The sequence below is a fragment of the Dipodomys spectabilis genome, unplaced genomic scaffold (assembly GCF_019054845.1).
Source record: "Dipodomys spectabilis isolate Male_0828 unplaced genomic scaffold, ASM1905484v1 ptg000175l, whole genome shotgun sequence".
In the NCBI taxonomy this organism is placed as follows: domain Eukaryota; kingdom Metazoa; phylum Chordata; class Mammalia; order Rodentia; family Heteromyidae; genus Dipodomys; species Dipodomys spectabilis.
In genome coordinates, this window is record NW_024870852.1 from 14,771,725 (window position 1) to 14,799,630 (window position 27,906).

The 27,906-nt window shown below is 50.3% G+C and overlaps 1 protein-coding gene across 1 annotated transcript; it reads left to right on the forward strand.

Annotated features, from left to right (window-relative positions):
* Window positions 1–3,748: 3,748 nt before the first annotated feature.
* Window positions 3,749–22,955, forward strand: LOC122120300 (lipopolysaccharide-binding protein-like). Its single transcript, XM_042694514.1, has 15 exons — window positions 3,749–3,880; window positions 5,707–5,821; window positions 6,459–6,587; window positions 8,279–8,434; window positions 8,962–9,025; window positions 11,179–11,242; window positions 12,714–12,805; window positions 13,413–13,589; window positions 15,231–15,290; window positions 16,165–16,332; window positions 17,581–17,648; window positions 18,009–18,051; window positions 18,631–18,694; window positions 19,820–19,896; window positions 22,623–22,955. The coding sequence occupies exons 1-15, from the start codon at window positions 3,754–3,756 to the stop codon at window positions 22,665–22,667; spliced, it is 1,449 nt and encodes a 482-aa protein (XP_042550448.1). The 5' UTR covers window positions 3,749–3,753; the 3' UTR covers window positions 22,668–22,955.
* The last annotated feature ends 4,951 nt before the right edge of the window (window positions 22,956–27,906 follow it).

Below are 27,906 nucleotides of genomic sequence, written 5' to 3' on the forward strand. Positions count from 1 at the left end.
ATGATCACTGCCCACGGTTGAAAAAGAGAGTCCTTTTTGTAAGGTCCGCTCCTGGATGGCCAGCAGACTCCACCCTCCTCGCAGCAAAGTCTCCACCCAGTACCTGCATTACCTAGGCAACTGGCACACCTGGAAGAGGTCACATCTGCATCCGCTGAGGTCACATCTGAATTTGATGTGGCCACAACTTTCTCTGCCCATACCCTAGATAAGGCCTAGCCTAGGCCCAGGTGCTCTTTCCCAGCTCTCTCTCTTTCCCTGCTCTCTTTCCCAGCTTCTCTCTCTTTCCCTGCTCTCTTTCCCAGCTCTCTCTCTTCCCCAGCTCTTTTTCCCAGCTCTTTCCCAGCTCTCTTTCCCAGCTCTTTCCCAGGCCTTTTCCCAGCCGCGTGTAGGGCCAACATGGCCTGGTGCCAGCCAGAACGATGAATAAACCTACCCCTTACCTGAATACCACTCGGCTACCTCTTTTTAAAAACCTAACACTTTTCCTAGAAAAGAGGATGCAGTCCAACAGCCTCACACCTGGGGACCATGGCGGCCAGCCTAGTGGAGGAACAGATGCCCCGGGGCCTTGCAGTCAGCCTGCTTCCTGTAGCCTTGCTGAAGCAGTGACCTTAGCAGGAGCGGCGGCCTGCGGGCATGGAGGCTAGGCCTGGGAGCACGTGGCACCCGGCCAGCCAGAGCTGAGCTTCCGAGGTCGCTGCTGTGGGAATTCCACAGCCCTGCAAACAGCGCCCTCCTGGATCTTCAAAGTGCCACCGGAGAGTGACGTGGCCCACGAGGCCCAGCCCTGGTTTACAAGGCAGGTGCAGGGCACAGCCATTCCCCTGGATAGACAGACATCCAGGGAGCAGAGGCCCCAGGGAGGGTCCTGGGGACATGCCCAAGGACAAGCTGCCCTTGTGGTCTGCCCTGTCGGCACTGGCTCTTCCACCTGCTCATCCTCACCCCGGGCCCAGCCTGGCGTTGCCATCTCCCCAGCAGGCTTTTCCTGGCAGTGCCTGTGGGATGGAACCCCTGCTGGGTGACACATGTGGCTCATGTCCCCCCTCCCGAGACCCCAAAACTCTCAGAGAAGCTGCTTCACTCAGAGGGCAGTGGCAGGGATGAAGGGCGTATGCTGCTAAACCAGCCTGGTACCCCGCACGAGGCATTGGTCAGTACCCAGCACATGGCAGGGGGTCAGTCCACACTCCCTGTGGCCCCAGCTGCTCACCCTGCCCAGCTAGGTGCGGCTTCGAGCAGGCAGGCCCCAGGGCAGGAGTCAGGGGCTGGACAGAGACATCACAAACCTCAGCCAGTGTGAGGACAGAGGGGCAGAGGGGCCCGGGCTACACAGGTCCCTGTGCTGAGCTACCACAAAGCCGCTGTCTCCAAACACACTCAGACTGTGGGGACCACCAAGCCCACCCAGTTCCAAGGGAACTGGGCCAAGACACCGCCAGCTGATGGGATTAGGGGCAGAGAGTGAGTGGGCACATCTCTAAAAGAACACAATCACTGAGAATCAAAGAGTATACTAGGGAGGATGCAAAGCATTATGGGAGCTCAGAGAAGTACCTTTCTCTCTACTTGGAAACATGAAGCAATCAGGGAAGACTTCCTGGAGATAGAGGGCAAAACAAAGCTCACAGGGCTGGGAAGGTGGCTCAGTGGTAGAGCGCTTGCCTTGCATGCATGAGGCCCTGGGTTCCATTCCTCAGCACCACATAAGCAAAAAGAAAAAAGCCGGAAGTGGCGCTGTGGCTCAAGTGGTAGAGCGCTAGCCTTGAGCTGAAGAGCTGAGGGACAGCGCCCAGGCCCAGAGTTCAGGCCCCACGACCGGACCCAAAAAAAAAAAAAAACCAAAGCTCACATATATAGGGACTTCTCGGGGGAAACTCGAAAAATAAACACAATCCCTATTATAAATATTATAACTCTTTCTCTCCTCTGTCTCTCTGTGTCTCTCTTTGTGTCTGCCTCTGTCTCTGTCTTTCTGTCTCTGTCTTTCTGTCTCTCTGTCTCTGTCTCTCTGCCACTCTCTCTGTCTCTCTGTCTCTTCCCTACCCCCCACCCCCTCACCCCACCTCCCACCCCCATTCTGAATATTGAAGTCAGGACCTTGGGCATGCTAGCCAAGTCTTTAACAGGTACTGGGGTTTGGATTTAGGATTACAGGCATGATCCACTAGTGCCAGTTTTTCTTTTCTTTTCTTTTTCTTCTTTTTAATTCTTTTATTATGCCACTATTTGGGGCTTGAACTCAAGGTTAAGTGACGTCCCTTAGCTTTTTCACTCAAGCGCTCTACAACTTGAGAGCCGCAGCTCCACTTCAGGCTCTTTTGGTTGGTGGTTAATTGGAGATAAGAGTCTCACAGATGTTCCTGCCCAGGCTAGCTTCAAAGTATGATCCTCACATCTCAAGCTCCTGAGTAGCTAGGATGACAGGGGTGAGCCACCCCTCTGGAACTTGACAAGACATAGTCCTTTTCCGCAAGTTAGACTTCAGAACAGTTTATCAGCTTCAGGTTCCCTGAATCATAGATGACCAATGGTGGCCTTGCATGTCCTGGTGAGATCTGAATATCACCAGAAGCGCTCAGCTCTGTAAATCCTGGCAAGATGACTTAACAGTCAGCACTCACTAACATCTTAGCAGCTAAAGTCTTAACATCTGGAAGGTAGTCTCTGGAGGCAGAGGCAAAAGTACCCAGGAGTTTGAGGCCAGCTCGGGCTACACAGGTAGACTCTGCCTTGAAACCCAAATGAAATGAAGAGCCAGAAAGCCCGGCCAACGGAGAGGAAGTAAAAGTAGCTGTGGCAAGGACAACTCCCAAAGGCATGGCCCTGGTCCGGTCACTTTCGGTGGCTGTGTCACAATCAGTGCAGCTGGGGCCCTGCCTGGAGGACCTGGGGTGGCCTTCGTTCCTCCCCCGCCCATCCCCCCCCTGTGTCCACACACACACACACACACACACACACACACACACACACACACACACACACACACACACACGGCCGCAGGTCCCTGCACCAGGATGTGTTTGCACACTGACATGATTACGTACTGTGGGGCAAGTTCCACATGGAGAGCCTGTGGTCACAGGGTGGGCAGCTGTGTCAAGAGCTTCTTTGTGTGTGGTGGCTGCTTGCTTAGTATTATTTCTTTTGTTTTGTTTGGGGACAAAGTGTTTAAAGATTTGCCAGGCTGCCCTGCAGAAAATTAGAACACTAGTAAGGCTTAGAGAGAGACAGAGACACAGAGACAGAGACAGAGAGACACAGAGACAGAGACAGAGAGAGTGCCCAGCACAAAGAAAGGACAGGGCTGGGATGCATCACATCTGGTTTTCCTCCTGGGTCTGCCATGTGCTGGCTTGTGATCTTGACAGAGAGCCTCAGTTTCCTCATCTGCCCCCAGGGTCTGGGGGGTGTATCTCCAGGGGAAGCAGCAGGTGTTCGGCCTTGGGCCACGCCCCCTTCCTAAACCTGCCAGGAGTCACAGGGCTGCTTTCTTCCCTCCCTCCGCCTGCCATTCTAAATTCTTTAAGGTACACGGTCCCCCACTTTGTAGCCCAGGCTGGCCTTGACCCCTGACGCCCGCGGTGTTGCCCAGTTCCCGCCTGTGGGGCCTCCTCTTCCCGCTCTGCTCCCAGCTGCCCTCCCCTCCCTTCCTTCCTCATGACCAGCCCCACCCAAGGCTTGGCTATTTAAAGAGCCAGGTCCAGCCCACCACAAGACAGTTTCTGCCCAGCGCACTGACAATCCAGGATGGAGACAGTGAATGCTGAGGCCCTGCTGCCCATTCTGCTGGGGCTGCTGCTGGCCGTCACCCCGGGGACTCTGAGTGCCAACCCTGGCCTAGTGGCCAGGATCACCGGCAAGGGCCTGGAGTATGGTAAGAAGCCCTGCTGGGGGCTGGACCTGAGGGTCTGGCACCAGGCTGCTCTGGGCACCGACAGGCACAGACAGACCCCCTTCTGACCAGGTGCCCCCAACCGTGTGGCTCACACCCTATATGCAGTGGCAGGGGTCCCCCAAGAGTGGATGCAGAAGAGACTTCAGGGAGCCCAGTAGGGAGGGGGCAGGGGAGGTGAGGAGGAGGAGGGGGCCAGCAGGGGCAATGCTACCCCCTCAGTGCACCCCAGGCATGGGGTGGAGTTTGAAAACACACTTTAAAGCCTCCTGGCAGGAGGGGCTCAGGGGACCAAGCAGAGCCTCGTATGGACTTACCAGTTCAACTATTAGCGTGGTACAGTCAATTCATGCCTGTAATCCTAGTTCCTTGGGAAGCTGAGACCTGAAGATTGAGGTTCAAAGTCAGCCCAAGCAGACAAATTCAAGAGACTCTTAAATAACAAAATGCTGGATGCAGAGGCATGGCTCAAATGCTCAAGAACACTAGCTTTGAACTAAAAAAAAAAAAAGGCAACTGAGGGTTCCAAAGCCTAAGAGTTCCAAAGCCTCAATACTTGCACATACACGCAAATTCTTTTTAATTACTTAGCTACATAATATCTATCAGATGCTTCATGTAGTGACTGCTCAGTTTTATAGAATGGGTCCAAGGACTCTGCAGGCAAAAGTAGGCTAAGGGGGAAAAAAAAAAAGCCAGGCATTGGTGGCTAACACCTGTCATCCCCGCTACTTGGGAAGCTGAAATCAGTAGGATGGAAGTTCAAATCCAGCCAGGTTAAAAAAAAAATTCATAGGGCCCTCCCCTCCCCACCAATAAAAGAGCTGGGTATGAGGGTTCATGTTTGTCATCCCACCTACAGTGGGAAGTATCAAATAGAAAGAGGGTGGTCAGACCAGCCTGGGAAAGGTAAGAACCTATCTCAAAAGCAACCAGAGTGAAAGGGACTGGGGGTGTGGCTCAGGTGGTAGGTAGAATGTTTGCCTGCAATGTGGAAGGCTCTTGATTTCGAACTCCAATACTGGCTTCCCCCAACCAAGAAGAAAAAAAAAAAGCTGGTAAAAGTAGCACTATTGTTTCCCAAAATATTCAAACAAAATCTCTCAATCATCCTGCCCAAGGAACAAGGGAAGGGAAGGGTTGTGTTTCTACTCCCAAATATGACACACGTGTGGGACTTCTGCTGCTTTTCTAGATGAAAGCAGTCATACTCCTCAGGTAGGTAAGGCTGTGGGATTCCCAGACAGACCAGGGACAGAAAGGGGAATCAGGGAGGGCTTCCAAGAGAAGGTAAAACAAAAACAACACAAAACAAACAAACAAAAACAGCCATAGGAATTCAACAGAGCAAAGAATGGCATTCCAGCCAGAGCAACCTTGTCATGCTCATTTGCTAGAAAGAAGAAGGCAAACTGAAAGGGGCAAAAAGGGAGGCCCATGGTCACCTGTGTACAAACACGCTGCAGGTGGCAGGTGCCGGGGACCCTGGAGTCTCAGGAGAAATAATAGTGCCCACTGCCTGCTGTCTGTATCCAAACCCTAGATCCAGAATACTTGTCTTCTGCCCTTTCCCAATGCACCTGCACCCAGGACCGCACAACCAATCACCCGAAGCTGGCCATCTTGGTCCTGTCCCATATTCTGAATGGTATGAGCCCCTGGTCGGGCTCATAAAGGCAGTCCATCCATCACAGGGACACCAGGAGAACCAAGGGGCACACTAGGCTGGGTGGGAGCCCCTGGAGAGTTTAGAGCGGGGGAAGGGGGCAGGCAGGCCAGGCTGACTCCCGCCCTTCCCCTGTCTGCAGCGGCCAAGGAGGGACTGCTAGCCCTGCAGAGAGACCTGAGCAAGATCACCCTGCCGGACTTCACCGGGGACTTCAAAATCCGCCCCATAGGCCGAGGACACTATGACTTCCACAGGTGGCTGGGCCAGGGGCGGGTGGGATGCTGGCAAGCAAGGCAGAGTCCAGGGACTGGGTTAGGATCCATTTCGGACAGACGGCAGGAGTTTAGAAGGGAAATCCTGGAAAGGCACCCAGCTCCTGTGCCCATCATCCAAGAAGGTTAGCAAGGACCTGGTGGTGTCTGTGACCCGAGCCTCAGTTTCCTCCTCTGTACAGTGCAGTTGGTTGCTGCTCCCTCCTTTCTGAGTGACAGTCCAGAAGCCAACCTGGCCACCCTGCATATAGCCCAGATAGGCCTGAAAGTTGAAGTACACTAGCTCAGTTATTAGTGTTGCATTTTCTGGGTGCGGAAAACATCAGGGAAGGCTTCCCAGAGGAGGTGGCACCTTTGCTGTCGTGGACGAATCACGAGATATAAGAAGCTCGCACTTTTTAGAATAGACAGCAGAAGGAGGAAGGCAATCAGACCTACAGCTTCTCACCACCCCTTTTCATGCTCACAGCTGGACCAGAGCTGTTTGTGCCTGATTTCTGTCTGAGGAGTCAGGTGGCTGCTGAAACAAGTCCCGCAGGGGGCTCAGAAAAGGGAGCAGGGGCCCTGGTGAGGGGGTGCAGGCCGGGCCTGACGCCTCACTTCACATCCATACCCACAGCCTGGAGATCCACAGCTGCGAGCTGCCACACTCCACCCTGAAGCCCCTCCCCGGCCAGGGCCTGAGTCTCTCCATCTCCGATTCCTCCATTGGGGTCCAGGGCAGGTGGAAGGTGCGAAAATCTTTTGCGTAAGTCCATCCCTCTCCCTGGTCCTGGGGCCCTGACCTTGGCCTCCACCTCCTTCTTCCTGGTTGCAAAGTATTTGTAGTTCATCAGAAAGGTGGTAAGCTCCAAAGTAGCCCGGATGGAACTCAATTAGATCAGAGACCTCCAAGGGGAGGGAAGGGTTAAGAAAGGGAAAAAGAGTCGGCCTGAGCCAGGCAGAGGTGGCTCACGCCTGTCATCCTAGCTACTCGGAAGGCTAAGAGCTGAGGATGGTGGTTCAAAGCCAGCCTGGGTAGGAAAGTCCGTGAGACTCTCATCTCCAATGAACCACCAGAAAACCAGAAGTGGCACTGTGGTTCAAAGCGCTTGCCTTGAGCAGATACAAGAAGCTCAGGGATAGCACCCAAGCCCCAAGTTCAATCCCAAAACAAACAAGGAGAGAAAAAATACCCACAAAAGATCAGCTCGGTGAGGGAAAGGCTGTTGGGGACCAGGGGGACAGGAAGACAGCTGAGACCGGAATACTGAGCTCAGCTGAGGCACCTCATCTTTGTCTGCCCTTGGGGACCCGACCCGGCACTGTCAGCCTTGCTGGGATTGTCATAGCAAAGTGGTCAGGGTGTGGGTGGGCCTGGTTTTGCTCCCTCTACCCCCTGCCCTTGGCTCTACCCACATGGCACTGTGTCCTCTCTGCCTTTCCTCCGGTCCTAAACGTGAGCATGCCCCCAAGTCTGAAGGACCTGGGTCAGGTTGGGTGAGGGCCCAGCCTCCTGACCTCCATTCTGAGACACTTCTTCAACACAGTTGCATTCTGGGTACCAGGGCTCAGGGCTTCCACACCGAAATCGGGGAAGGACACAGCACAGCCCAGAGCACAAGAGATGCCAGTACCCACTGGGTGACACACCTAACCTTGCCCTGCTCTGATTTCTTGCTGTTTAATTGGAGATGGAGTCTCACAGACTTTTCTGCCCTGGGCTCAAACTGTGATCCTCCGGATCTCAGCCTTCTGAGTAGCTCGGATTACAGGTGTGAGCCACTGGCACGCGGTTTTGTTTTCTCCTTGTTGATAATCCTTCACAGGCTTATTTGTCTTTGAACTTGCTGTTCATGTCTTTGGATTTTAGAACTTGGCAGTCCTTTTGTCCTTTTCTTATCAATGTATCCCTTGTCTGCGAAGGCAATTAGATCATATATTAAATATATTAGCCACTGGCTGTTTTTTTTTCTTATTGAATTTTTGTTCACTTGTGTGAATGTATGACTGGTGAGCTATAAATCGGCTCTGCCTCTCCCTGACCATAAATAACTTGAGTTCTCTTCTAGATCTTTAATCCTAGATCTTTGTTTAGCTCTGCTTTTTGTTTTCTTGGGTGTTTTTATTTTATTTTTTTCAGTTGTAGGGCTTGAACTCAGGACCTGGGTACTGTCCCTGAGCTGATTTCTGCTCAAGGCTAGTGCTCTGCCACTTTGAGCCACAGCTCTTTTTCCGGTTTTCTGATAGTTAATTGGAGATAAGAGTCTCACAGACTTTCCCACCTGGACTGGCTTTGAACCTTGATCCTCAGATCTCAGCCTCCTGAGTAGCTAGGGCTATAGGTATTGAGTCATTGGTGCCCAGCTTTATTTTTTGAGATGAGATGAGTTCTGGTCTCTCCCCATGGAGGCCGAGGGGAGGATGGAGGGGTCACGCTGCCTGCCTGGCCTCCCCCAGGAAGCTCCAGGGCTCCTTTGACCTGCTGGTCCAGGGCCTCACCATCTCCGTGGACCTCCTCCTGGGCACCGGCCCCTCAGGGAGGCCCACGGTCACTGCCCCCCGCTGCAGCAGTCGCATCTATGATGTTGACGTGGACATATCTGGAAGTCTGGGGTAAGTTGCCATTGGGAAGATCCCCTGCCTGACCCACGGTGCAGCCCATGCCCACCCCCAGGCCTGCAGCCCTCCCCCCCACCAACACCAGCTCTGGAATAGGAGGCATTCACGCATGCACCTTTGGGAACCCTGTGCACACAAACAGAGGCAAATTTAAGCAGGAGAGTAGGTGTGCCATTTGCACAGGATACGTCAACTTTAAGGGACCCTTTGTCAAATAAATCAAAGTTGGCTTTTGGCTGAAGGAGAGTGTGTAAGAAAAAAATAGACAAGGGCTGTGGTCAAGTCATGACACCTCAAAGTTTCTACGTCCTCGATTTTAAAAATGTGGAATCTCCAGCCGCTCCCCCAATTCCACTGAACTTGACAGGGAGGGGGGTGGCTGGGAGTCTGCCACTCTGAGCTCATAGGGAACTTTGTGCTGGGACACTGGGCCCGACAGGGTGCAGGATGGAATGCCCTCCCCCAGAGCTCCCTGTCCAGTGGCAGACTGTCCTCCTTGGCTATGCTCTGCTTCCTGCCAGGTGGCTGCTGAGTCTCTTCCACAACCAGATCGAGTCCAGGTTCCGAAAAGTGCTGGAGGACAAGGTAAGAAACGCAAGGCTAGTCAGGAACTGCTAGCTCAAACCTGTAATCCCGACTATTCAGGAAGCTGTGATGTGAGGATCTCAGTTCAAAGCCAGCTTGGAACAGGAAAATTTGTGAGGCTCTCTTATCTCCAATTAACCAGCAAAAAAAAAAAGCTGGAAGTGAGATGTTGGTTTAAGTGATAGAGCACCAGTCTTTAGTGAAAAAGCTTAGGGACAGTACCCAGGCTCTGAGTTCAAGATCCAGTACTGGTACAAAAGAAGAGGAGGAAGAAGAGGAGGAGGAGGAGGAGGAGGAAGAAGAGGAGGAGGAGGAGGAGGAGGAAGAGGAGGAGGAGGAAGAGGAGGAGGAGGAGGAGGAGGAGGAGGAGGAGGAAGAGGAAGAGGAGGAGGAAGAAGAGGAAGAGGAAGAGGAAGAGGAAGAGGAAGAGGAAGAGGAAGAGGAAGAGGAAGAGGAAGAGGAAAGAGGAAGAGGAAGAAGAAGAAGAAGAAGAAGAAGAAGAAGAAGAAGAAGAAGAAGAAGAAGAAGAAGAAGAAGAAGAAGAAGAAGAAGAAGAAGAAGAAGAAGAAGAAGAAGAAGAAGAAGAAGAAGAAGAAGAAGAAGAAGAAGAAGAAGAAGAAGAAGAAGAAGAAGAAGAAGAAGAAGAAGAAGAAGAAGAAGAAGAAGAAGAAGAAGAAGAAGAAGAAGAAGAAGAAGAAGAAGAAGAAAGAAGAAGAAAGAAGAAGAAGAAGAAGAAGAAGAAGAAGAAAGAAGAAGAAGTAGTCAAGACCCTTCCATGCGTCTGTCATGCACAAACCACTCACCGGGGTCACAGAGCTGGTCTGTGGCCGAGCTCCGGGCCACACCCAGGTGTCTGGACTCCATGACCATCTAGTTACAGAAGGCATTGGCTGCCTGGCATGGGTAAAACAGAAGCAGAGGGAGGGGAGAAAGGAGCCCCCAATCTGCATGCTCAGTCTTGCTCACCGTCCCCACACTACCCAGAGTCCCTAAGACCAAAAGGAAGCCATCACTCAGCTGCCCCTAGAGACCAGGAGGGGGCGGGGCCTAGGTAGAGCTTGGCCGGTATGGGGGGAAGGGGGTGCCAAGGGTCAGACTTCCCTGTTCAAAAGTATTGTGAAACGTCCAGACTTTGTACACTTTGGCTAACGCAAGGAGGTATCCGGTTCACTTCCATTCCTTTGCACTCTCACCCCCAACACGGGGTACTGTGTCTATGCCAATGACTGTGTGGGAAAGGAGGAGAAAGTGAAAAAGTTGAACTCTCTTTCTCTCTTGTTCTTCCTCTTTCTCGGGCCAATCTCTGGTTTGGCTTTGTGCGCCCCCTGGTGGTAGAAGCAGGAACAGCAAACACTGCTCTATTGCCCTCCTTCCCCACCCGCCCTCCCGCTTCCTTTCTGATTCTGGGGTTCTCAGATCTAAGCAACTTGAGAAATACCCACCCTCCTGCTCCAGTACCCCATGTGCTGCCTTTTATTTCCCCTGTGGATGATGGAGATAGCAGTGATTAGTAACAGTATTATGTAACAATAATAAAACATTGCAGTTAAGTGTAATAATTATCACAGTCCTAAAACACTGTGATCATTACTGTTTTGAGACACTACTACAGAACATATTATTGTGCAAATATTCCATTTTTGTGTCAGTCCCAGGGCTTGAACTCTGGGCTTGGGTACTGTCCTTTTTTTTTTTTTTTCAAGGCTAGTGCTCTACCACTTAGCCATACTTCCACTTCCGATTTTCTGCTGGTAAAATGGAGATAAGAGTCTCACTGACTTTACTGCCCAGGCTGGCTTCAAACCTCAATCCTCAGGTCTCAGCCTCCTGAGTAGCTAGTATGACAGGAGTGAGCCACTGACACCATTTAGAAAGCATTTTTGATGGTGGCCTCTCCAACCTACCATCTTTGCGGGGGGCTTCTCCAGCGCAGGCCTTGGGGGGCATCTGAGCTGTCCTGTTGGGTTCTTCCAGAGACCACAAAGGATCCACATGTAGTTTAATCCTGTCTGTCTCCTTGTGCCTGGCACATGACAAGCTCTTGGAGATGTTTAGGGAATCCGTGATCACTATGCAGACTTGGAAATGTTTCTCAAGGGCCAGCCCTGGGCTGGGGAACTCAGTCCTGCTCTCTTTCTCGCTCTTCTTGTCAGATTTGTGAAATGGTCCAGAAATCAGTGGCCTCCGACCTGCAGCCTTACCTCCAAACCCTGCCAGGTAACGGATGTTTCAACCACCCCTGGGCCTCTTGATTTCCATTTGGTTCCATAAGAGCATCTGTTTCTCAAACATAAATGGGACAGAAGTATAGAAAAGAACAATTTAAAATCCCTTTGCCCCTCAGCTTTTCTTCCCACAGGTGACTTCTATTTAGGGGTATATCTTTTAAGATGTTCAAGGTATTTTCTTTGTGTATCAGCATGGGAATATAAGCACTTGTACACATTCTTATTTGTGATCATATAGGTATGTAAGTAATCATGGTGCACGTCCCTTAGCGTACACAAGACACATGATATTTTTTGTTCAGGGGACTTGAACTAAGGGGTTAGGCACTGTCCCTGGGTTCTTTTACCTAAGGCTAGCACTCTACCACTTTGAGTCACAGCGCCACTTCTGGTTTTCTAGTGGTTAATTGGAGATAAAAGTCTCACAGGGACTTCTCTGCCTGAGCTGGCTTCAAACAGTGATCCTCAAATCTCAGCCTCCTGAGTAGCTAGGATTACAGGCGTGAACCACCAATGCCCAGCCACCCACTTCTTTTTAAATCTCTAATCTTAGGGAAACCTCTAGGTCAGCATATGTCAAATGAAGTCATTTTTAAAACTTTTTTTAAGTACTGGGATCTGCGCTTGAGGATTCAGGTTCTCTAACACTGAGCCATACCTTTAACCCATTTTGCTCTTGCTATTTTTTAGATAGGATCTCACTTTTTGTGTTTTTTTTGGGGGGGTCCGGTCCTGGGGCCTGAACTCTGGGCCTGGGCACTGTCCCTCAGCTCTTCAGCTCAAGGCTAGCGCTCTACCACTTGAGCTACAGCACCACTTCCGGCTTTTTTTTTTCTTTTTGCTTATGTGGTGCTGAGGAATTGAACCCAGGGCCTCATGCATGCAAGGCAAGCACTCTACCACTGAGCCACCTTCCCAGCCCAGGACCTCACTTTTTTTTGCTTGAGTGCATGCCTGGACTGTGAGCCTCCCATTTATTCTTCCCATCCTGGCCAGGATAACAGGAGTATATCACTGCACCCAGCTTTTATTGATTGAGATGTGGGGGAGAGAGGACCCCACTAATTTTTTGCCAGACTGGCCTCAAATCTCCATCTTCTTGATTACACCTCCCAAGTCGTCAGGATGACAGGGGTGAGCTATCTTTGCTCACCCCATTCTAGTGTAACTGTCTGTAAGTGGTACCCTGGCTCTTGATGCCCACCAAAAGCGTGGAAGGACAGCACCTGACGATTGTCTGAGAGAATCCCAGATATAGTACTGGTTCGTCTGAGGCCCAGGCTGGGGGACAGGGAACCCTCACTCATCATGACTTCTGGGCCTGGGGGCCAGGGCTGGGGCAGGTGGGGCAGGGCTGTGGGGAAAGCCCTGGGTGTGAGAAATCAGCCCGAAGCCTCTGCTCTTCTCCAACCACCTAGGCTGAGCCTGGTCCATAATCCTGTCCCTTGTCTGCTTCACAGTCACCGCCAAGATTGACAGCCTCGCGGGCATCGACTACAGCCTAGTGGAGGCCCCTCAGGCCACAGCCCAGGCACTGGACATGATGTTCAAGGTGAGGCCTTGCAGCAAGCTGGGGGGGGGGGGGGGGAGTCCAGAGGCAGTGCAGAGCCTCAGCTCAGCCCAAGCCCCCCGCCACCCATCCTCCTAACTTCACAGCTGCCCTGTCTCCCCAGCCATGCCTGCTGTGCCAGAGGTAGGGCAATATGGAGCTATGGGGAGCCGCCCACCCTTAGGTCTTAGGTCATGGGGCTTGAACTCTGGGCCTGGGCGCTGTCCCTGAGCTCTTCAGCTCAAGGCCTGTGCTCTACCACTTGAGCCACAGCACCACTTCCAGTTTTCTGGTGGTTCATTGAAGATAAGAATCTTACGGACTTTCCTGCCCAGGCTGGCTTTGAACCGTGATCCCCAGATCTCAGCCTCCTGAGTAACTAGGATTACAGGCAGGAGCCACCCATGCCCCGCTCACCCTTAGGTCTTATAACACACCCTTCCCCTCCTCCTTGCCAGTAGGGGGACTGGCTGGTGCATCCTGGCCCCAAGTAAACATGGATTTCACTGGGAGGCTCCAGCTAGAGCCCCTGCATGGGTGACTCAGGGCCCAGCGTCCAGCTCAGAGACAGGCTGTGAAAAGTCCAGTGAGATCCCCTTTCTGTCTCCAGGGTGAAATCTTCAATCTCCACAATCGCTCTGAGGTGGCAGCACACGCTCCAGTCATGAGCCTTCCCGAGGATCACGAGAAAATGGTCTACTTTGCCATCTCCAGCTATGTCTTCAACACCGCCAGCCATGTTTATCACCAGGCCGGCTACCTTAGCTTCTTCATTACAGATGACATGGTGAGGAGGGAAGCAGAACGGGGCCTCTCCCTGACATTGTAAAACAGTTCTGTTTACACTGAGAAAAAGATCAGTGGCGGGGGAGGGGGGAATACAAGTCGGCCCAACTTTCCCTTATTGCTTTGGCTGCCAGGAAGCTCAAAGCCCAAGTTCTTTTTCCTTTATAACAACTACTGAAGACATTGCAGTGTGCATATCTACATTTCACTTTTCTCTTTGTCTGTGCCTATGAGTAGCTGTAGTAGCAGCGGCAGTACCAACGCTTTGATTCATTCAGTGTCTCCAGTTTGCCTAGATGAGCTCTAGCTCTTGAGCCACACCTCCAGCCTTGTTTTGCTGCTTATGTTCCCGTTGAGTGCTGACTGTGAACCTTGACCCTCAGGTTCTCAACCTCCTGAGTAGCGAGGATGACACGTGTGAGCCTATGGCAACCCAGTTGAGACCTATTATTCTAATTCACATTTAAAAAATCTGAATGATTTGTTGAAATTTCTTGAAAATGTTTTAGTGAATGAGGCAAGATTACCCATTCCTGGGTAAATGCATACAGTTATCGTAGAAAAGGGGACAAAGACCAAATCAAAAGTAAACAAACCATCAGGGGCTGGGAAGGTGGCTCAGTGGTAGAGCGCTTGCCTTGCATGCATGAGGCCCTGGGTTCGATTCCTCAGCACCACATAAGCAAAAAGAAAAAAAAGCCGGAAGTGGCGCTGTGGCTCAAGTGGTAGAGTGTTAGCCTTGAGCTGAAGAGCTGAGGGATAGCACCCAGGCCCAGAGTTCAGGCCCCACGACCGGACCCAAAAAAAAAAAATATATATATATATAAACCATCATGATGAAGCTGGACCTATAAGTAGATCTGTTTTAATTTTATAAAAATCTAGGAGCAACCTTGTAGTTGAAGTGAAAAGGGCACATGGTTTAGGTCACAGCTCCAAGTCACCTATCTCCAGCAGAGACCAGCGTTGATGGGTAGTGACTCATATCTGCTCTACGTCTTCAATCTCTTTAGTATTTCTGGGGTTTCAACAATGGTTCCTTGGGCTGGGAAGGTGGCTCAGTGGTAGAGCACTTGCCTTGCATGCCTGAGGCCCTGGGTTCGATTCCCCAGCACCACATAAGCAAAAAGAAAAAAGCCGGAAGTGGCGCTGTGGCTCAGGTGGTAGAGCACTAGCCTTGAGCTGAAGAGCTGAAGGACAGCGCCCAGGCCCAGAGTTCAGGCCCCACGACTGGACCCAAAAAAACAAAAACAAAAACAAAAAACAATGGTTCCTTGTAACACCTCTTAAAAACTGAGGTCCCACCAACAATGCCAGGTTGTTGAGGGGTCGCGGTGTATTCTGGGAGGCTCTGGGTGAACGGGTGACTTGGTCCTGTGGGTAGCTGCCCAGAGGCCACCCAGGTCACAGTCCGAGCCACAGCTCGGCCCATGTGACCACACACCTCAACCCTGGAGACCCCGTGTGTGGGGCCCGCGCCTCACCTGGTCACCCGGACCACAGACACGCCCTGGGGACTCAGAGTATGTTCACACATCTCTTGTTGCCCACTCACCTTGCAGGGAGATGCCATCATCTCTGCCCTCCCCCATAAGTCCCGTTAGACCTCCCCCTAAACCGTCTTTGTGCCTCTTTGCTACAGATCCCGTCTGATTCGACCATCCGCCTGACCACCAAGTCCTTCCGAGCCTTCGCCCCCCGGGTAAGGGGTCCCTCACGCTCTGTGGGGGCCGGCCAAGCCTCCCCCCCCAGCCTTCCAGACTTCCCTTTGAATCCTCTGCCTCCCTCTCCACTTGACCAGGGGCAGAGGTCAGCAGGGAGGCCCCCCGGGAAAGGCCGGGGAGCTGCAGGTTTGGGGATTTCTCACAAAACCTGGCAGCAGAAGCTGGGTGCACCCCCCCCCCTGCCACCTGCCATGTCTCCTGGGGCCCCACAGGTTATCCAATCTGTTCATGATGCTGCCTAATGATCTCTAAGAATTCTGGCATATTCTACAAAGGATACCCTAATTAATAACATCTAGCAATTATACAGGGCTTACCAGGGACCAGGCATATTTAGGATACTTTTTACAATTATTTTCTTTAAAGCTAGGCACCAGTGGCTTACACCTGTAATCCTGGTTACTGAGGAGGCTGAGGTCTGAGGATTGCTGTTTGAAGCCAGCCATGGCAAGAAAGTCTGTGAGACTCTTACATTCAATTAAAAACCCAAAAAAGGCCAGGAGTGGAACTGTGGTTCAAGTTGTAGAGGACTAGTCTTCAGCACAAAGGCTGAGGGAATGTGTTCAATCCCTAAGCATCCAACCAGGCCCTGAGTTCAAGCCCCAGGTCCCCCCATCCCTGACACAGAAACAACTCCCTGTCTTTTGACCCAGAAATTCTATCCCCAGGAATGCCTTCCTCAAAATAATAGCTAAGAGAACTGGGCAGGAGAGTGAGTCTCTTACTGGCAAAAGCTTGAGACCACCTTCTTCTTAGTATGGCAGTAGTACCATGCACAGCGAAATGCAATGCAGCCCTGATACATGATGCAGACTCTGTCTCACCTAATTCTGCCACTCCACCCCTCCTCAGATAGCCAGACTATACCCCAACATGAACTTGGAGCTCCAAGGAGCAGTGGTCGCTGCTCCGCTCCTCAACTTAAGTCCTGGGAATCTGTCCCTGGCGCCACAGATGGACATCCAGGCATTTGTGCTGCTGCCCAGCTCTGTCCAGGAACCTGTTTTCCGACTTGCTGTGGTAAGGTTCCGAGGCTTTCCAAAAGCTGTTCCCTCTTCCTACCTCCTCCCTCCTCCCCCTCCTCCTCCCTCCTCCTCTCCCTCCCCCTCCTCCCCCTCCTCCTCCCCCTCCTCCTTCCCCCTCCCCCTCCTCCTCCTCCTCCTCCTCCCCCTCCTCCTCTTCTTCCTCTTCCTCCTTTCATTCAGTTCTTGAATCTGGGAAAGTAAGTCAATAACTGGCTCACACACGCACCAAAGGGGTTCTCTCCATGGTATTTATTATCTACGGGTATTTAAGTATTTACTTTCAGATTTCCTTTTCCTTTATGTCAGTGTATGACTGACTCAGTTCCTCTGAGTCAGTGGAAGAAGAAATGTGGGGTTTTGTCCTGTTAGCTCTGCAGGGTCTCTATAGCTGACCTTTGAAGACTACATATCCCAGAGTACCTTGCAGTCTGACTTCCAGCCTCATCAGCCAATGGGAGACCCTTTCAGGAGAAGGGAGGGCAGGATCAAGGAAGAAGCCAATGCAGTGTTTGCTTTCTGCCTTGGGCAGGCTCTGGCCAGGACTTTGGTGAATGTTAAACTCTCCACCCTTTGTTCCTCTAGTCCTCCTGGTATGAGCAGCCTCTGCTAAAATCCCCGAGCTGCTTAACAATTCCTTTCATGGCTTTTCAAAATTCCATCACTTGTATAAATAATTCCCTTCCTTAAATTCCCTCTGCATTAAATATTGAGTGTTTTTTTTTTTCCCCTTGATGAACCCTGTTTGATAAAGAAAGTTTCTGAGTCCTTTGGATGTCTGCATGGAGAACTCGGGGCTGCCTTATTTTAGGTTTGTAATTCAAGCTCCATCTCTCCAGAGCGGATCAGCAATTCGGCAGTGTTGTTGTGGATAGCAAAATAGTTCCCATTGTTCACATAGGTTTAAATAAAATAGCACTTATTTCTACAGCCAGAGATGATCCTTCTGAGAACTCTCCAGGGATAGGTGAAGCTCGGCCTTCTCTCCCTTGCCTGCTCAATGTTTAATTGCAGTCACAGGCAGCAGTTTCAAGGAAAAAAAAAAAAAATGTTCAAGTCCAAGTTGGAACATGTATTGACCATCTACAATGAGTATACCCTGGGACCCTGCAGTCCAGTGGGCAAATTTCCTGCCTTAACTCACTGAGCTGTTCGTTGGGTGGCCAGCAGACAGCTAGCTGGTCATCAAGCCTGACATGACAGCTGCCATCATTTAAACTTGTTGCTTTTCTTCTGGCTTTTCTAGGGCACTAATATATCCGCCATGCTGACCTTGGACACGAACAAGGTCACAGGGTTCCTGAACCCGGGAAAGTAAGTCAGCCTTCCTTCTCCATGGATGCTTAGCTGGGCTCCACTCCATAGCTGGGGGAGGGGGGGAAAGGGAAGTACAATCCTCATCAAAACAGAGGGGAGGGGGTCCCCCCTTTGAGAAGGAAGCAAACATCATCACTATTGGCTCAATTCTTCTGTCCTGTCGATTCTGCCCCACAAATTTCAAATTTCTAAGTAACTCACTAATACTGATTATTCCTTTGGAGTCAGCTGAATTAACTTGTTGTTTGTTACTCAATCTTTTTTGGCCAAACCCTCACCTCATGTGTCTCAAGCTAGTGGCTCAGGCTTCCTGTGGGTACCATGCTCACTCTGTGAATTTTCTCTGTTTGGTTATAGGCTACAAGTAGAACTGAAAGAATCCAATGTTGGAATGTTCAATGTAAGTCTTGTTTGTATTTACAGCACCAGGTAATTGAGGGTGTTTCCTAAGTCGTTGCTGTTGCACAGAGAATCGGAGCTAGGGAAGGAGAAAACCAGCCCTCTCCCTAGAGACATGGAGGAATGCTCAGGAACACAAGATATAGAACCAAGAAATCCATATCTCCCAATATAAAACAAAATTAAGATGTCTGTTGGAGAGCGGGGAGCCAGTGGCTCGTGCCTGTAATCCTAGCTACTCAGGAGGCTGATATCTGAAGATCATGGTTCAAAGATAGCCCAGGCAGGAAAGTCTGTGAGACTCATCTCCAATTAACCAACAACAACAAAAGAAGAGTCTTACAGACTTTCCTGCCCAGGCTGGCTTTGAACTAAGATCCCCAGATCTCAGCCTCTTGAGAAGCTAGGACTGCAGTAGTGAGTCACCAACACCGGGCTCAAAATAGTTTTAATTTATAAAATGGCAGCATGATGTAGTTAAGCCTTTGCCCTGTCAGCATGCAGAACCATCCCAGCTCCGGGGTGGCTGTGAGACAAAGTGACCCCGTGGTCACACTACACTTCTCTATCTTCCCACCAGGTGGAGCTGTTGGAAGCACTCCTCAACTACTACCTTCTCAACACCCTCTACCCTCAGGTCAACGGTAAGATTCGCCGGGGATTTCCCAGATCTCCAAGAGTGACACTGCTCCTGAGGGGAGGAAGGGAGCATTGGACTTGGGGCTGGGAGCAGGGTATCCTGAAGGCTGGGAAGGCCAGGGGCTTATGGGAAATTACTGTTGGCCTCATGTTTCTCCCGGCACTAGTGAAGGTTAGGGGCCGGGACAGCTCTTTAAGGTACAGCCACCTCTTCATAAGGGGGAAGGCCCACATCCTGAAAAACTGAGGGCCAGGTCAGTAGCAAGTAGTAGAGCAGTCAGTAGAGAGGGTTGAATTCACATTTTGCAGGAGTCAACTCCTTACCCCCCAAATATGGGGTTGGGAAGGTGGCTCAGTGGTAGAGCGCTTGCCTTGCATGCCTGAGGCCCTGGGTTCAATTCCTCAGCACCACATAAGCAAAAAGAAAAAAGCTGGAAATGGCGCTCACAGTGGTAGAGCGCTAGCCTTGAGCTGAAGAGCTGAGGGACAGCGCCCAGGCTCAGAGTTCAGGCCCCACGACCGGACCCAAAAAACAAAACAAAATCCCCCAAATAAAGCCTTGTTGGGCATGGTGGTGTACATCTGTAATACCAGCACTTAGAAGGCAAAAGTGGGAGGAAATGAGAGTTCAAGGCAGGAAAGAGTAGGAGGAAGGGAAGGAGAGAGGAAAGGAAGGAAGGGAGGGAAGGAGGGAGGGAGGGAGGGAGGGAAGGAAAGGAAGGAAGAAAAATAAGAGCTGAGCCCCAGTTCCCTGAGCATCATTTCCTTGGGCTGGAAGGAAAAGCAGGCAGTGGAGGGCAGAGAGGAGTGGCTTATCAGGAACATACTTGACCCCACACTTGACTGCGACTCCTCCTCCTCCATCTGCTCCTGTGCTTCATAGCTCAGTCTCCCCTGCCAGGCTTCCAAGGTTCGAATCTCAGTTCTGCCACTTTCTAGCTATGGACTAGTGACTTGGCCATTTGTGCTCCCATTTTCCTTATCTGTGTAATGGGAATGACAACCACACTCCCTTGTGGTCTTTGGTGATTGCTCAGCTGCAACATGCTTGCCTAGAGTTCTGTAGAAAGCGAGTTCTTTGGAAAAACATGTCTGTATTTGTGAGCTCCCAATGACATTGTCCCCTGCAGATAAATTGGCCAAAGGCTTCCCCCTGCCTCTGCTAAGCCGTGTCCAGCTCTACGACCTTGCTCTCCAGATCCACAAGGTAATCGGGTTCACGGGAGCTTGGAGAAGCTGCTAGCCTGCCAGGCCTGGAGGCCATCACTCAGTGGATGGGGCCTAGAGGCTGGGAAAGCCTGACTGGAGCAGAATGTTCCAGGGCTTGCTGTGTGTGGAGAAGCCATCCACTTTAGGAGAGACATCCCATCTTAGAACAGGGAGTATTGAGAGCAACTTTGGATTCCACCATGAGGTCCCTAAGGGAACCTCAAAAACGGCTCATTTAAAAACCACCTCAAGCCAGGTGCTGGTGGCTCACGCCTGTAATCTTAGATGCTCAGGAAGCTGAGATCTGAGGATCACGGTTCAAAGCCAGCCTGGGCAGGAAAGTCCGTGAGACTCTTAATCCCAATAAACCACTAGAAAACCAGAAGTGGTGCTATGGCTCAAGTGGTAGAGTGATCACCTTGAGCTGAAGAGCTCAGGGACAGCGCCTAAGCCCAGAGTTCAAGCCCCATGACTGACCAAAAACAAAAAACTTCAAGCCAAGAGCCAGTGGCTCATACCTGTAATCCTAGATGCTCAGGAGGCTGAAATCTGAGGATCATGGTTCAAAGCCAGCCAGGGCAGAAAATTCTGTGAGACTCTTTTCTCCAATGAACCAGCAAAAAGCCAGAAATAGAGCTGTGGCTCAAGTGGTAGAGCTCTAGCCTTGAGTAAAAAAGTTCAGGGACAGGAAGTGGTGCTGTGGCTCAAGTGGTAGAGCACTAGCCTTGAGCTGAAGAGCTGAGGGACAGCGCCCAGGCCCAGAGTTCAAGCCCCATGACCGACCAAAAAAAAAAAAAAAAGTTCAGGAACAACACCAAGGCCCTGAGTTCAAGCCCCAGTACCAGTACAATAGAAAAAAGAAAAAGAAACAAAGTACCTCAAATTCTACACTTACTAATGGGTCAGGTTCTGAAAACTATTGATTGTAAACTATTGTTAGTAATTTCTTAACTCTTAAGCAGATGAGTTATAGATAGATGTTTAGTGTACCTATCTCATGTTAAACAAGTCTTATAACCCTATACACATTCTTTTTTAAATTAATTTACCTATACACATTCTTGAATATTATTTATTATCCCATTGCTCCCTCACCAGCCCTGTTTAGATTTTAGAATGTAGATTTCAAGCCCCCCCCCTTTTCAATTTTTGTTTGTCTGGACCCTTGCATTGCTAGTATTTACTTCTTTGTGTGTGTGTGTGTGTGTGTGTGTGTGTGTGTGTGTGTGTGTGTGTGTGTGTGTGTGTGTGCGCGCGCGCGCGCGCGCCCCCGCGCGCCCGCACATATGCTGATCTTGAGGCTTGAACCCAAGGTCAGGATGCTGTCCCTGAGCTTTTTTTTACTTAAGGCTACTACCACTTGAGCCATATAGCTCCACTGGTTTTTTTGTTGGTTAATTGGAGATATAAGTCTCACTTACATCTGTAAGACTTTGCTGCCCAAGCTGGCATCAAACCTCAGTCCTCAGATCTCAGTATCCTGAGTAGCTAGGATTATAGGAGTGAGCTACCAGCCCTCAGCTGAGTACTCATCTCTTTCTTTTTAATTTGTTTTAAACATACCATCACCCATTAGGCTTGGTTCTTGGGTGCGATCTAGTTTTCACCTCCCAACAATAAATATCTACACAGGGTCCTCGCCTATCGTTGTGCTTAACTGACTACCTCCATACCAGTAATTATGTCAGTTTTCACCATCCTGATGACTGTTCTGACTGCACCCTTTGTAGCTACCCCTGCCCCCACATTTTAAGTTATCTTTCTAGATACATCTCCAGGGTGGCTGGCCAGGCTGGTGGCACAGGAAGCTCACAGGAGATATCCTGTGGGGCTGGTCCAGGGTTTATGTCAGGAAATGATAACTATGAACAGGAATGAAGAAGCCGGGAGTGTCTGGGAACATGGAATTACTGACCAACTGTGAGATTTGGAAAACAAATGTCTAAGGCCCTTTGGGGGCTTCAGATACTTAACACTCAACTGCGGCTGAGTGGTTATAGGGGAAGTCAGGTGAGTATACACACTTAGCCCCTGAAAAATGGGGTAGGGCCCAGACCTCCCACAGATGTTAATGAATGTTAGGAGCCAAGTAGGAAAAGCTTTTAGTTCAATGTTTGGCACCTGGGAAGTAATTAGAAGATTCGTTATATTAACATATTAGATACAATTTTGAGGTCCACTGTGGCCCCGTGTTGGAGGCAAAGGCCCGGGAAGACCACCCTGGGAAGATTTGAACTTTGTCTTGAGTTCTGAATTCTTACCCACTCACCCCCACCTCACCCCCAGGGTGATGCAAATTTAAGATGGGAAGGAGCCACATGAACCCCAGCAGCTCAGGATTTCATGGTCTTTGCCAGGAAGGGAGAATTTAGGTGACACTGAGGACATCGACGAGGCCTGCTTGGGAGGTGTCAAATGGATGTCTACCTGGGAGAAGGTAGCTGGCCACCTGTGGGGCCTAAGACACTCTGGAGATTTGCACAAAGAACTGGTGTCCAGCAGCCCTTGGGTTTGCCAGGATGGAGGGGAGGGGAAGCTGCCTGTACATCTTTCTGGAATAGAGGATGTTCTTTCTTGTTTGCTTTTGAAACAGTCTTATTGTGTAGCCCAAGCTGGCCTCAAACTCATGATCCTCCAGCCTCCACCTCCCAAGGGCAAGGATCATAGGTGTGCCCTGGCTTAGAGTGAACTCTTTACCATCCCTTCCTGTCTCCTTTCTCCTAGGACTTTCTATACTTGGGTGCCAATGTCCAGTACACAAGAGTTTGAGAGTCAGAAGAAAAACAGGTCTTGGAGGCCACCGCTGGATGGGCCTGCTTCGTTTCCAGCTGTGTGGCACATCTCCAGAGCATTTCAGAAGACAGGGATATTTCTGTTCTCAGCTCTGAGGAGCTCTGCCCTCTTCCTCTTCATCAAGTTTACCCACCCATCATCTCCCTGATCCAGGACTCAAGTCTCCTCCAAAAAGGACCTTCTCTGAACTGACCTGTGAAGTTGCTAAGATCAGGCATTATACTGTTTTGTATGCCTGTATACCAATACCAGGACTTGAACTCAGGGCCTGAGCACCATCCTTTAGCTTTTTTGCCCAAGGTTGACATCTACACTTCAGCCATAGCTCTGCTTCCAGGTTTTTAGTGGAGATAAGAGTCTCGTGGGCTTTCCTGCCTAGGCTGGTTTCAAACCACCATCCTCAGATCTCAGCCTCTTGAGTAGCTAGGATTACGGTGTGAGCCACCAGTGCCCAGGGTCAGGCACTGTATTTATTATTATTATTATTCCCTCTGTGATCCCCTCCATCTCTGGAAGAATGCTAGCACTTAGTAGATCTGTAATAAATATGTATGGAATGATCTGATGAAGGAATCACAGTGTTCTTGCTGAACCTCACCCCCTTCTGGACTGTGGGGTCTCTGCCTGGTCAGCCCCAATCATGGCCTCCAAAGGTAGACCTCCAAAGGCAGTCCCCCAAAGGCAGTCCCCTCTCATTGGCCACTGTGGCTTCGACAAAAGCCACAGTGTACGCACGCCGCTCAGCCGGCTCCCTGATGCCTTTGTCTATGCTGAAGGCCCTCCCTTCCATGTCTGCTGCTCCTCTGCTTCTTGTCTGCTGCAGACCCCCTGAGCCAAAAGCAGAACTGGGGCCTCCTGCTGCTTTCTCCTTGGAAGCTCGTGCAGGCCAAGAGGGAGTGGATCCAACCAGGGCTCCGCTCTGACCCAAATAAAAAGCTCATCCAACAGTTGTTTATGAGCTCCACGCCTGGAGGGAGAGGCCAAGATTTCTAATTACTGAACAACGAGGCTTTGATCAGACTTCATAAAGAGTCATTTCTAAGTTATGTGGTGAGGCCCCCAGGGGCTGGGAGTCAGAAGGCTCATTTGATTTTTTTTCCCTTTAATTTCCTTAATGAGCAGATGGATAGAGCTGCTAGCTAGCAAATAATTCACTGTGAATAGACCCATTTACTCTGGATGTGACAGAGATGGGTTCCAAGATGGGACATGTGTTGTCACCAAGCATGTAGCAGGGTAAGCCCAGCTCTGCCTCCTGTTTGCTCTTCCATTCCTGCGGGAAAAAGTGACAAAGAGCAGAGGCTACAATCCATGTGGGCTCTTCTTCCCCGTCTGAAAGGTAAGGATGACGGTAATGGTGGCTGCCTCCTGGGGCTGTTGAAATAACAGTATTAGGTCATAGGTGAACAAGGACTTGTTTAGCCATAGTGAGGTTCAGGGGTTCAGAGTGTACTCACTGAGCCTCCTGTCTGCCGGATACTGGGCACCTTGGCATGAGAAGAATTAAGCAGACCAGACCCAGCTCTGGTCTCCAGAAACCTTGTGCCTCAGGTCTGGTGAAACAGCTGTGTTAGGTATGCCCAGGAGAACAGTTCCCTCTCTTCCCTTCCTCTCCATGAAAGACAGCACAAAGCCTTACCACAAATCACCTGCCTAAAACCAGTGATCACCTGACTGTGAATCAGCAAAGGGCCCCAGACTCTGAGATCACTTCCTCATCCGCTGAGGCCACTTCCTGAACCACCCTGGGTCACGCCTCCTTCCAACAGTGAGAGGTTGCCCAGGCTCTGAATCATTTCCACATCGGCTGTGGTCCCACCTCCCCCGGCCTTTCCCTATATAATCCCACTCACTTGTAAATCCCACCGTCTTCTTCTCTCCCTCTCTCCTTTTTTCTTCTCTCCTCTTTTTTTCCCTTTCTTTCTTTTTCTTCTCTTCTCTCCCTGCATGCCTCCATCTTGTGTGGGCCAGCAGTTTGCTTTCCCCCAATAAACTCTGTTCTTCCTGAACCATGTGGCGGTCTCCTTTTGGCAAACCTTACAAGCTGGACTAGATCCAGCTCCCCTGCTATGGGCCCCTGGGCAGATCGTCTCTGAACTCTGTGTCCTTGCCTCTCAGATGAGGCTGAATCGTTGCACTAGGTGAGGAGGAACCTGTAAGATACTCCCCAAGCATCTGTGAGCACCTAGAGGTGCAACCAGGGTCTGTAACTGGCAAACACCATGGCCATCTACTATGGTTTGAATGCAAAATAGCCTCCCACCAACTCATGTGTTGATAGAGGCCTCCTTAGGGCCTAGAGTCCCCTACCTCTTGTACCCAGTTGCCTTACTTCAGCACGGGGCTCTTGTTGGTGTTACAAAGCCCAGACATGCTGTTTGCAGGCTGCAGAACCCACACTTATGTATAATTCCCATGCTCCTGTGGCCGGCAGGATAGAGATGCAGAATTGACCCTGAGGCCACACCAGGACAACAAAGCTCGCTTGTGCATTAGCCCCACTCCTGTTTCCCAGCAGCACAGAGCCAGCTCTTGTCTCTACACCTACGGACTCACCTGACTGAGGATGGAAAGTTCAGGGAAAAAGTTATGTCACTATGGAACTGAATGGACTTTATTTTCCTAACACTGTTTCTTCAACCAGATGGTTTAAGCCACTGTTGGCACAGTATAACCTGCAGGGTCAGCTAGAGATTACCTAAAGTAGATGTGGGTGAAGTGCCCAGTTTTCAGATGCCCCCTCACAGACCATCAGAGACTACGATCAATGCAAACAGCAAAGAGTCGTTTATTGCAAGCTCGAGCCTGGTCCTCCGCGCACTAAGTAACCGGTGATCCTAAGAGGCCCCGAGCAGAAAATTAGCACAGCTTTTATAGTATCAAACAAGTTTAAGGGGTTTTCACACAAGCAAGTTCACAAGTTCAGCAAGTTCACAAGTTCAGGGGTTTTAAGTCCACCCTGACCGCACTTCCCTTTTTCTTTTCTTTTTTTTTTTGAGGGGGGGTCCGGTCATGGGGCCTGAACTCTGGGCCTGGACGCTGTCCCTCAGCTCTTCAGCTCAAGGCTAGCACTCTACCACTTGAGTCACAGTGCCACTTCCGGCTTTTTTTCTTTTTGCTTATGTGGTGCTGAGGAATCGAACTCAGGGCCTCAGGCATGCAAGGCAAGTGCTCTACCACTGAGCCACCTTCCCAGCCCATGCACTTCCCTTTTTCTGATGGAACACTTAGGCAACTGTTCCGTTCCTTAGGGTGGGTAGGGTTGGTGGCAACCTGCGGTTTTTCCAAGAACTATTTTTTTCTTTGGGGGTTACTCTGAGGGCAGCACAGCTACAGGTTGGTGGGGTTCATCTTAAAATGGAGTCACTTTAGCTCTTCAGTGGGATACTGGAAGGGTCTGTGCAAATGCTATTTCATGGAGGGGACCTGAATGACCTCAAGTTTGGGTATTTGCAGGGGCCTGGAACCTCTGCAGATAATGAAGGATGATTTTACATACTAGAACCAATGTGTGCTTATAACTCCATCCTGACCAGAGAAGCTTGCAGCACTTATTTAGCGCTCAGTTATCTGCTTGTCAAATGTCTCAAACCCAGTGCTTCTCACACTGCCTGTGCCCAAGAGAGTCTTATTGGGATGGAGATTCTCATGTAGATAGCCTAGTTGAGCTAAGACTCTGCATTCCTAGACACCACTGCTGGTCCTCAAAGCACTCTGTTGTGTAGAGAACTCAAGAACTCAAGTCCAGCTCCACAGGGGTAAGTGTTCTCAGTGCTGCCATCTCCTGGAACAGTGGATGTATATTAGGTATTTGTCACATGAGTGTATTTGGCCATGGATCATCAACTTGATCTAGATCTGATCAACTGAGAAACCCAACCAATACTACATTATCCCAGTAACCAAGCCAGGTGCTGGTGGCTCACACCTGGAATCCTATCTACTCAGGAACTGAGATCTGAGGATCTGAGGATCAAGGTTCAAAGCTAGCATGGGGAAGCAAAGTCTGTGAGAGACTTTTTTTTTTTTTGGTCCGGTGGTGGGGCCTGAACTCTGGGCCTGGGTGCTGTCCCTTAGCTCTTCAGCTCAAAGCTAGCGCTCTACCACTTGAGCCACAGCACCACTTCCAGCTTTTTTCTTTTTGCTTATGTGGTGCTGAGGAATCGAACCCAGGGCCTCATGCATGCAAGGCAAACACTCTACCACTGAGCCACCTTCCCAGCCCCTGTGAGACTCTTATCTCCAATTATTTACCAAAAAGCCAGAAATGGAGGTGTGCTTTAAATGGTAGAGCATCATATTTGAGGGGGGAAAAAAGTTCAGGGACAACACCCAGACCCTGAGTTCAAGCCCCAGGACTGGCACACACACACACACACACACAGAGTATTTGTATCATATTATTACTTATAATAAATGTAATATTAATATAATACTAATAATGGTAGAAACTGGACACAAGATATACAGGAACTCTGTTACCTTTTTCTGTTCAGGACTGGTTCTCTACTACATGAACCACACCTCTACTTCTGCTTAATAAGGTTAATAAGAATCTCTGGAGCTGGGCACTGGTGGGTCATGCAAGTAATCCTAGCTACTCAGGAGGCTGAGATCTGAGGATTGCAGTTCGAAGCCAGAGCAGGCCAGAAAATTCATAGGACCCTTATATCCAATTAACCACAAAAAAAATCTGGAAGTAGAGCTGTGGCTAAACTGGTAGAATGCTAGCCTTTGGTAGAGCGCTAGCCTTAAGCACAAAAGCTCAGGGACAGCACCCTGAGATTCAAGCCCAGGACCAACATACACACACACACACACACACACACACACACACACACACACACACACACACACACACACACACACACACACACACACACACACACACACACACACACACACACACACACACACACACACACCCTCTAGGATTTGTCTACTCAGGCTGGGGAATGGCTCACGTAATAGAGCATCTGCCTAGCAAGCATGAAACCCTGCATTCAAACCTCAGTATCATCTGAGAGAGAGAGAGGAAGGGAGGGAGGAAGAGGGAGAGAGAGAAAGTGAGAGAGAGAGGGAGAGACAGAGGGAGGGAGGGAGAAGGAGAGAGAGAGAGAGAGAGAGAGAGAGAGAGGATGAATGCTGGAATTGTAGAACTAAAATCCCCATTAGAAATAGAAACCCAAAGCCAGGCATCAGTGGCTCACACCTG

Coding starts and splice junctions, on each gene's coding strand:
- LOC122120300 (XM_042694514.1), top strand. CDS start 3,754: ATGGAGACAGTGAATGCTGAGGCCCTGCTGCCCATTCTGCTGGGGCTG. Junction 13,590..15,230: donor TCTTCATTACAGATGACATG/GTGAGGAGGGAA, acceptor TCTTTGCTACAG/ATCCCGTCTGATTCGACCAT. Junction 17,649..18,008: donor GGGTTCCTGAACCCGGGAAA/GTAAGTCAGCCT, acceptor GTTTGGTTATAG/GCTACAAGTAGAACTGAAAG.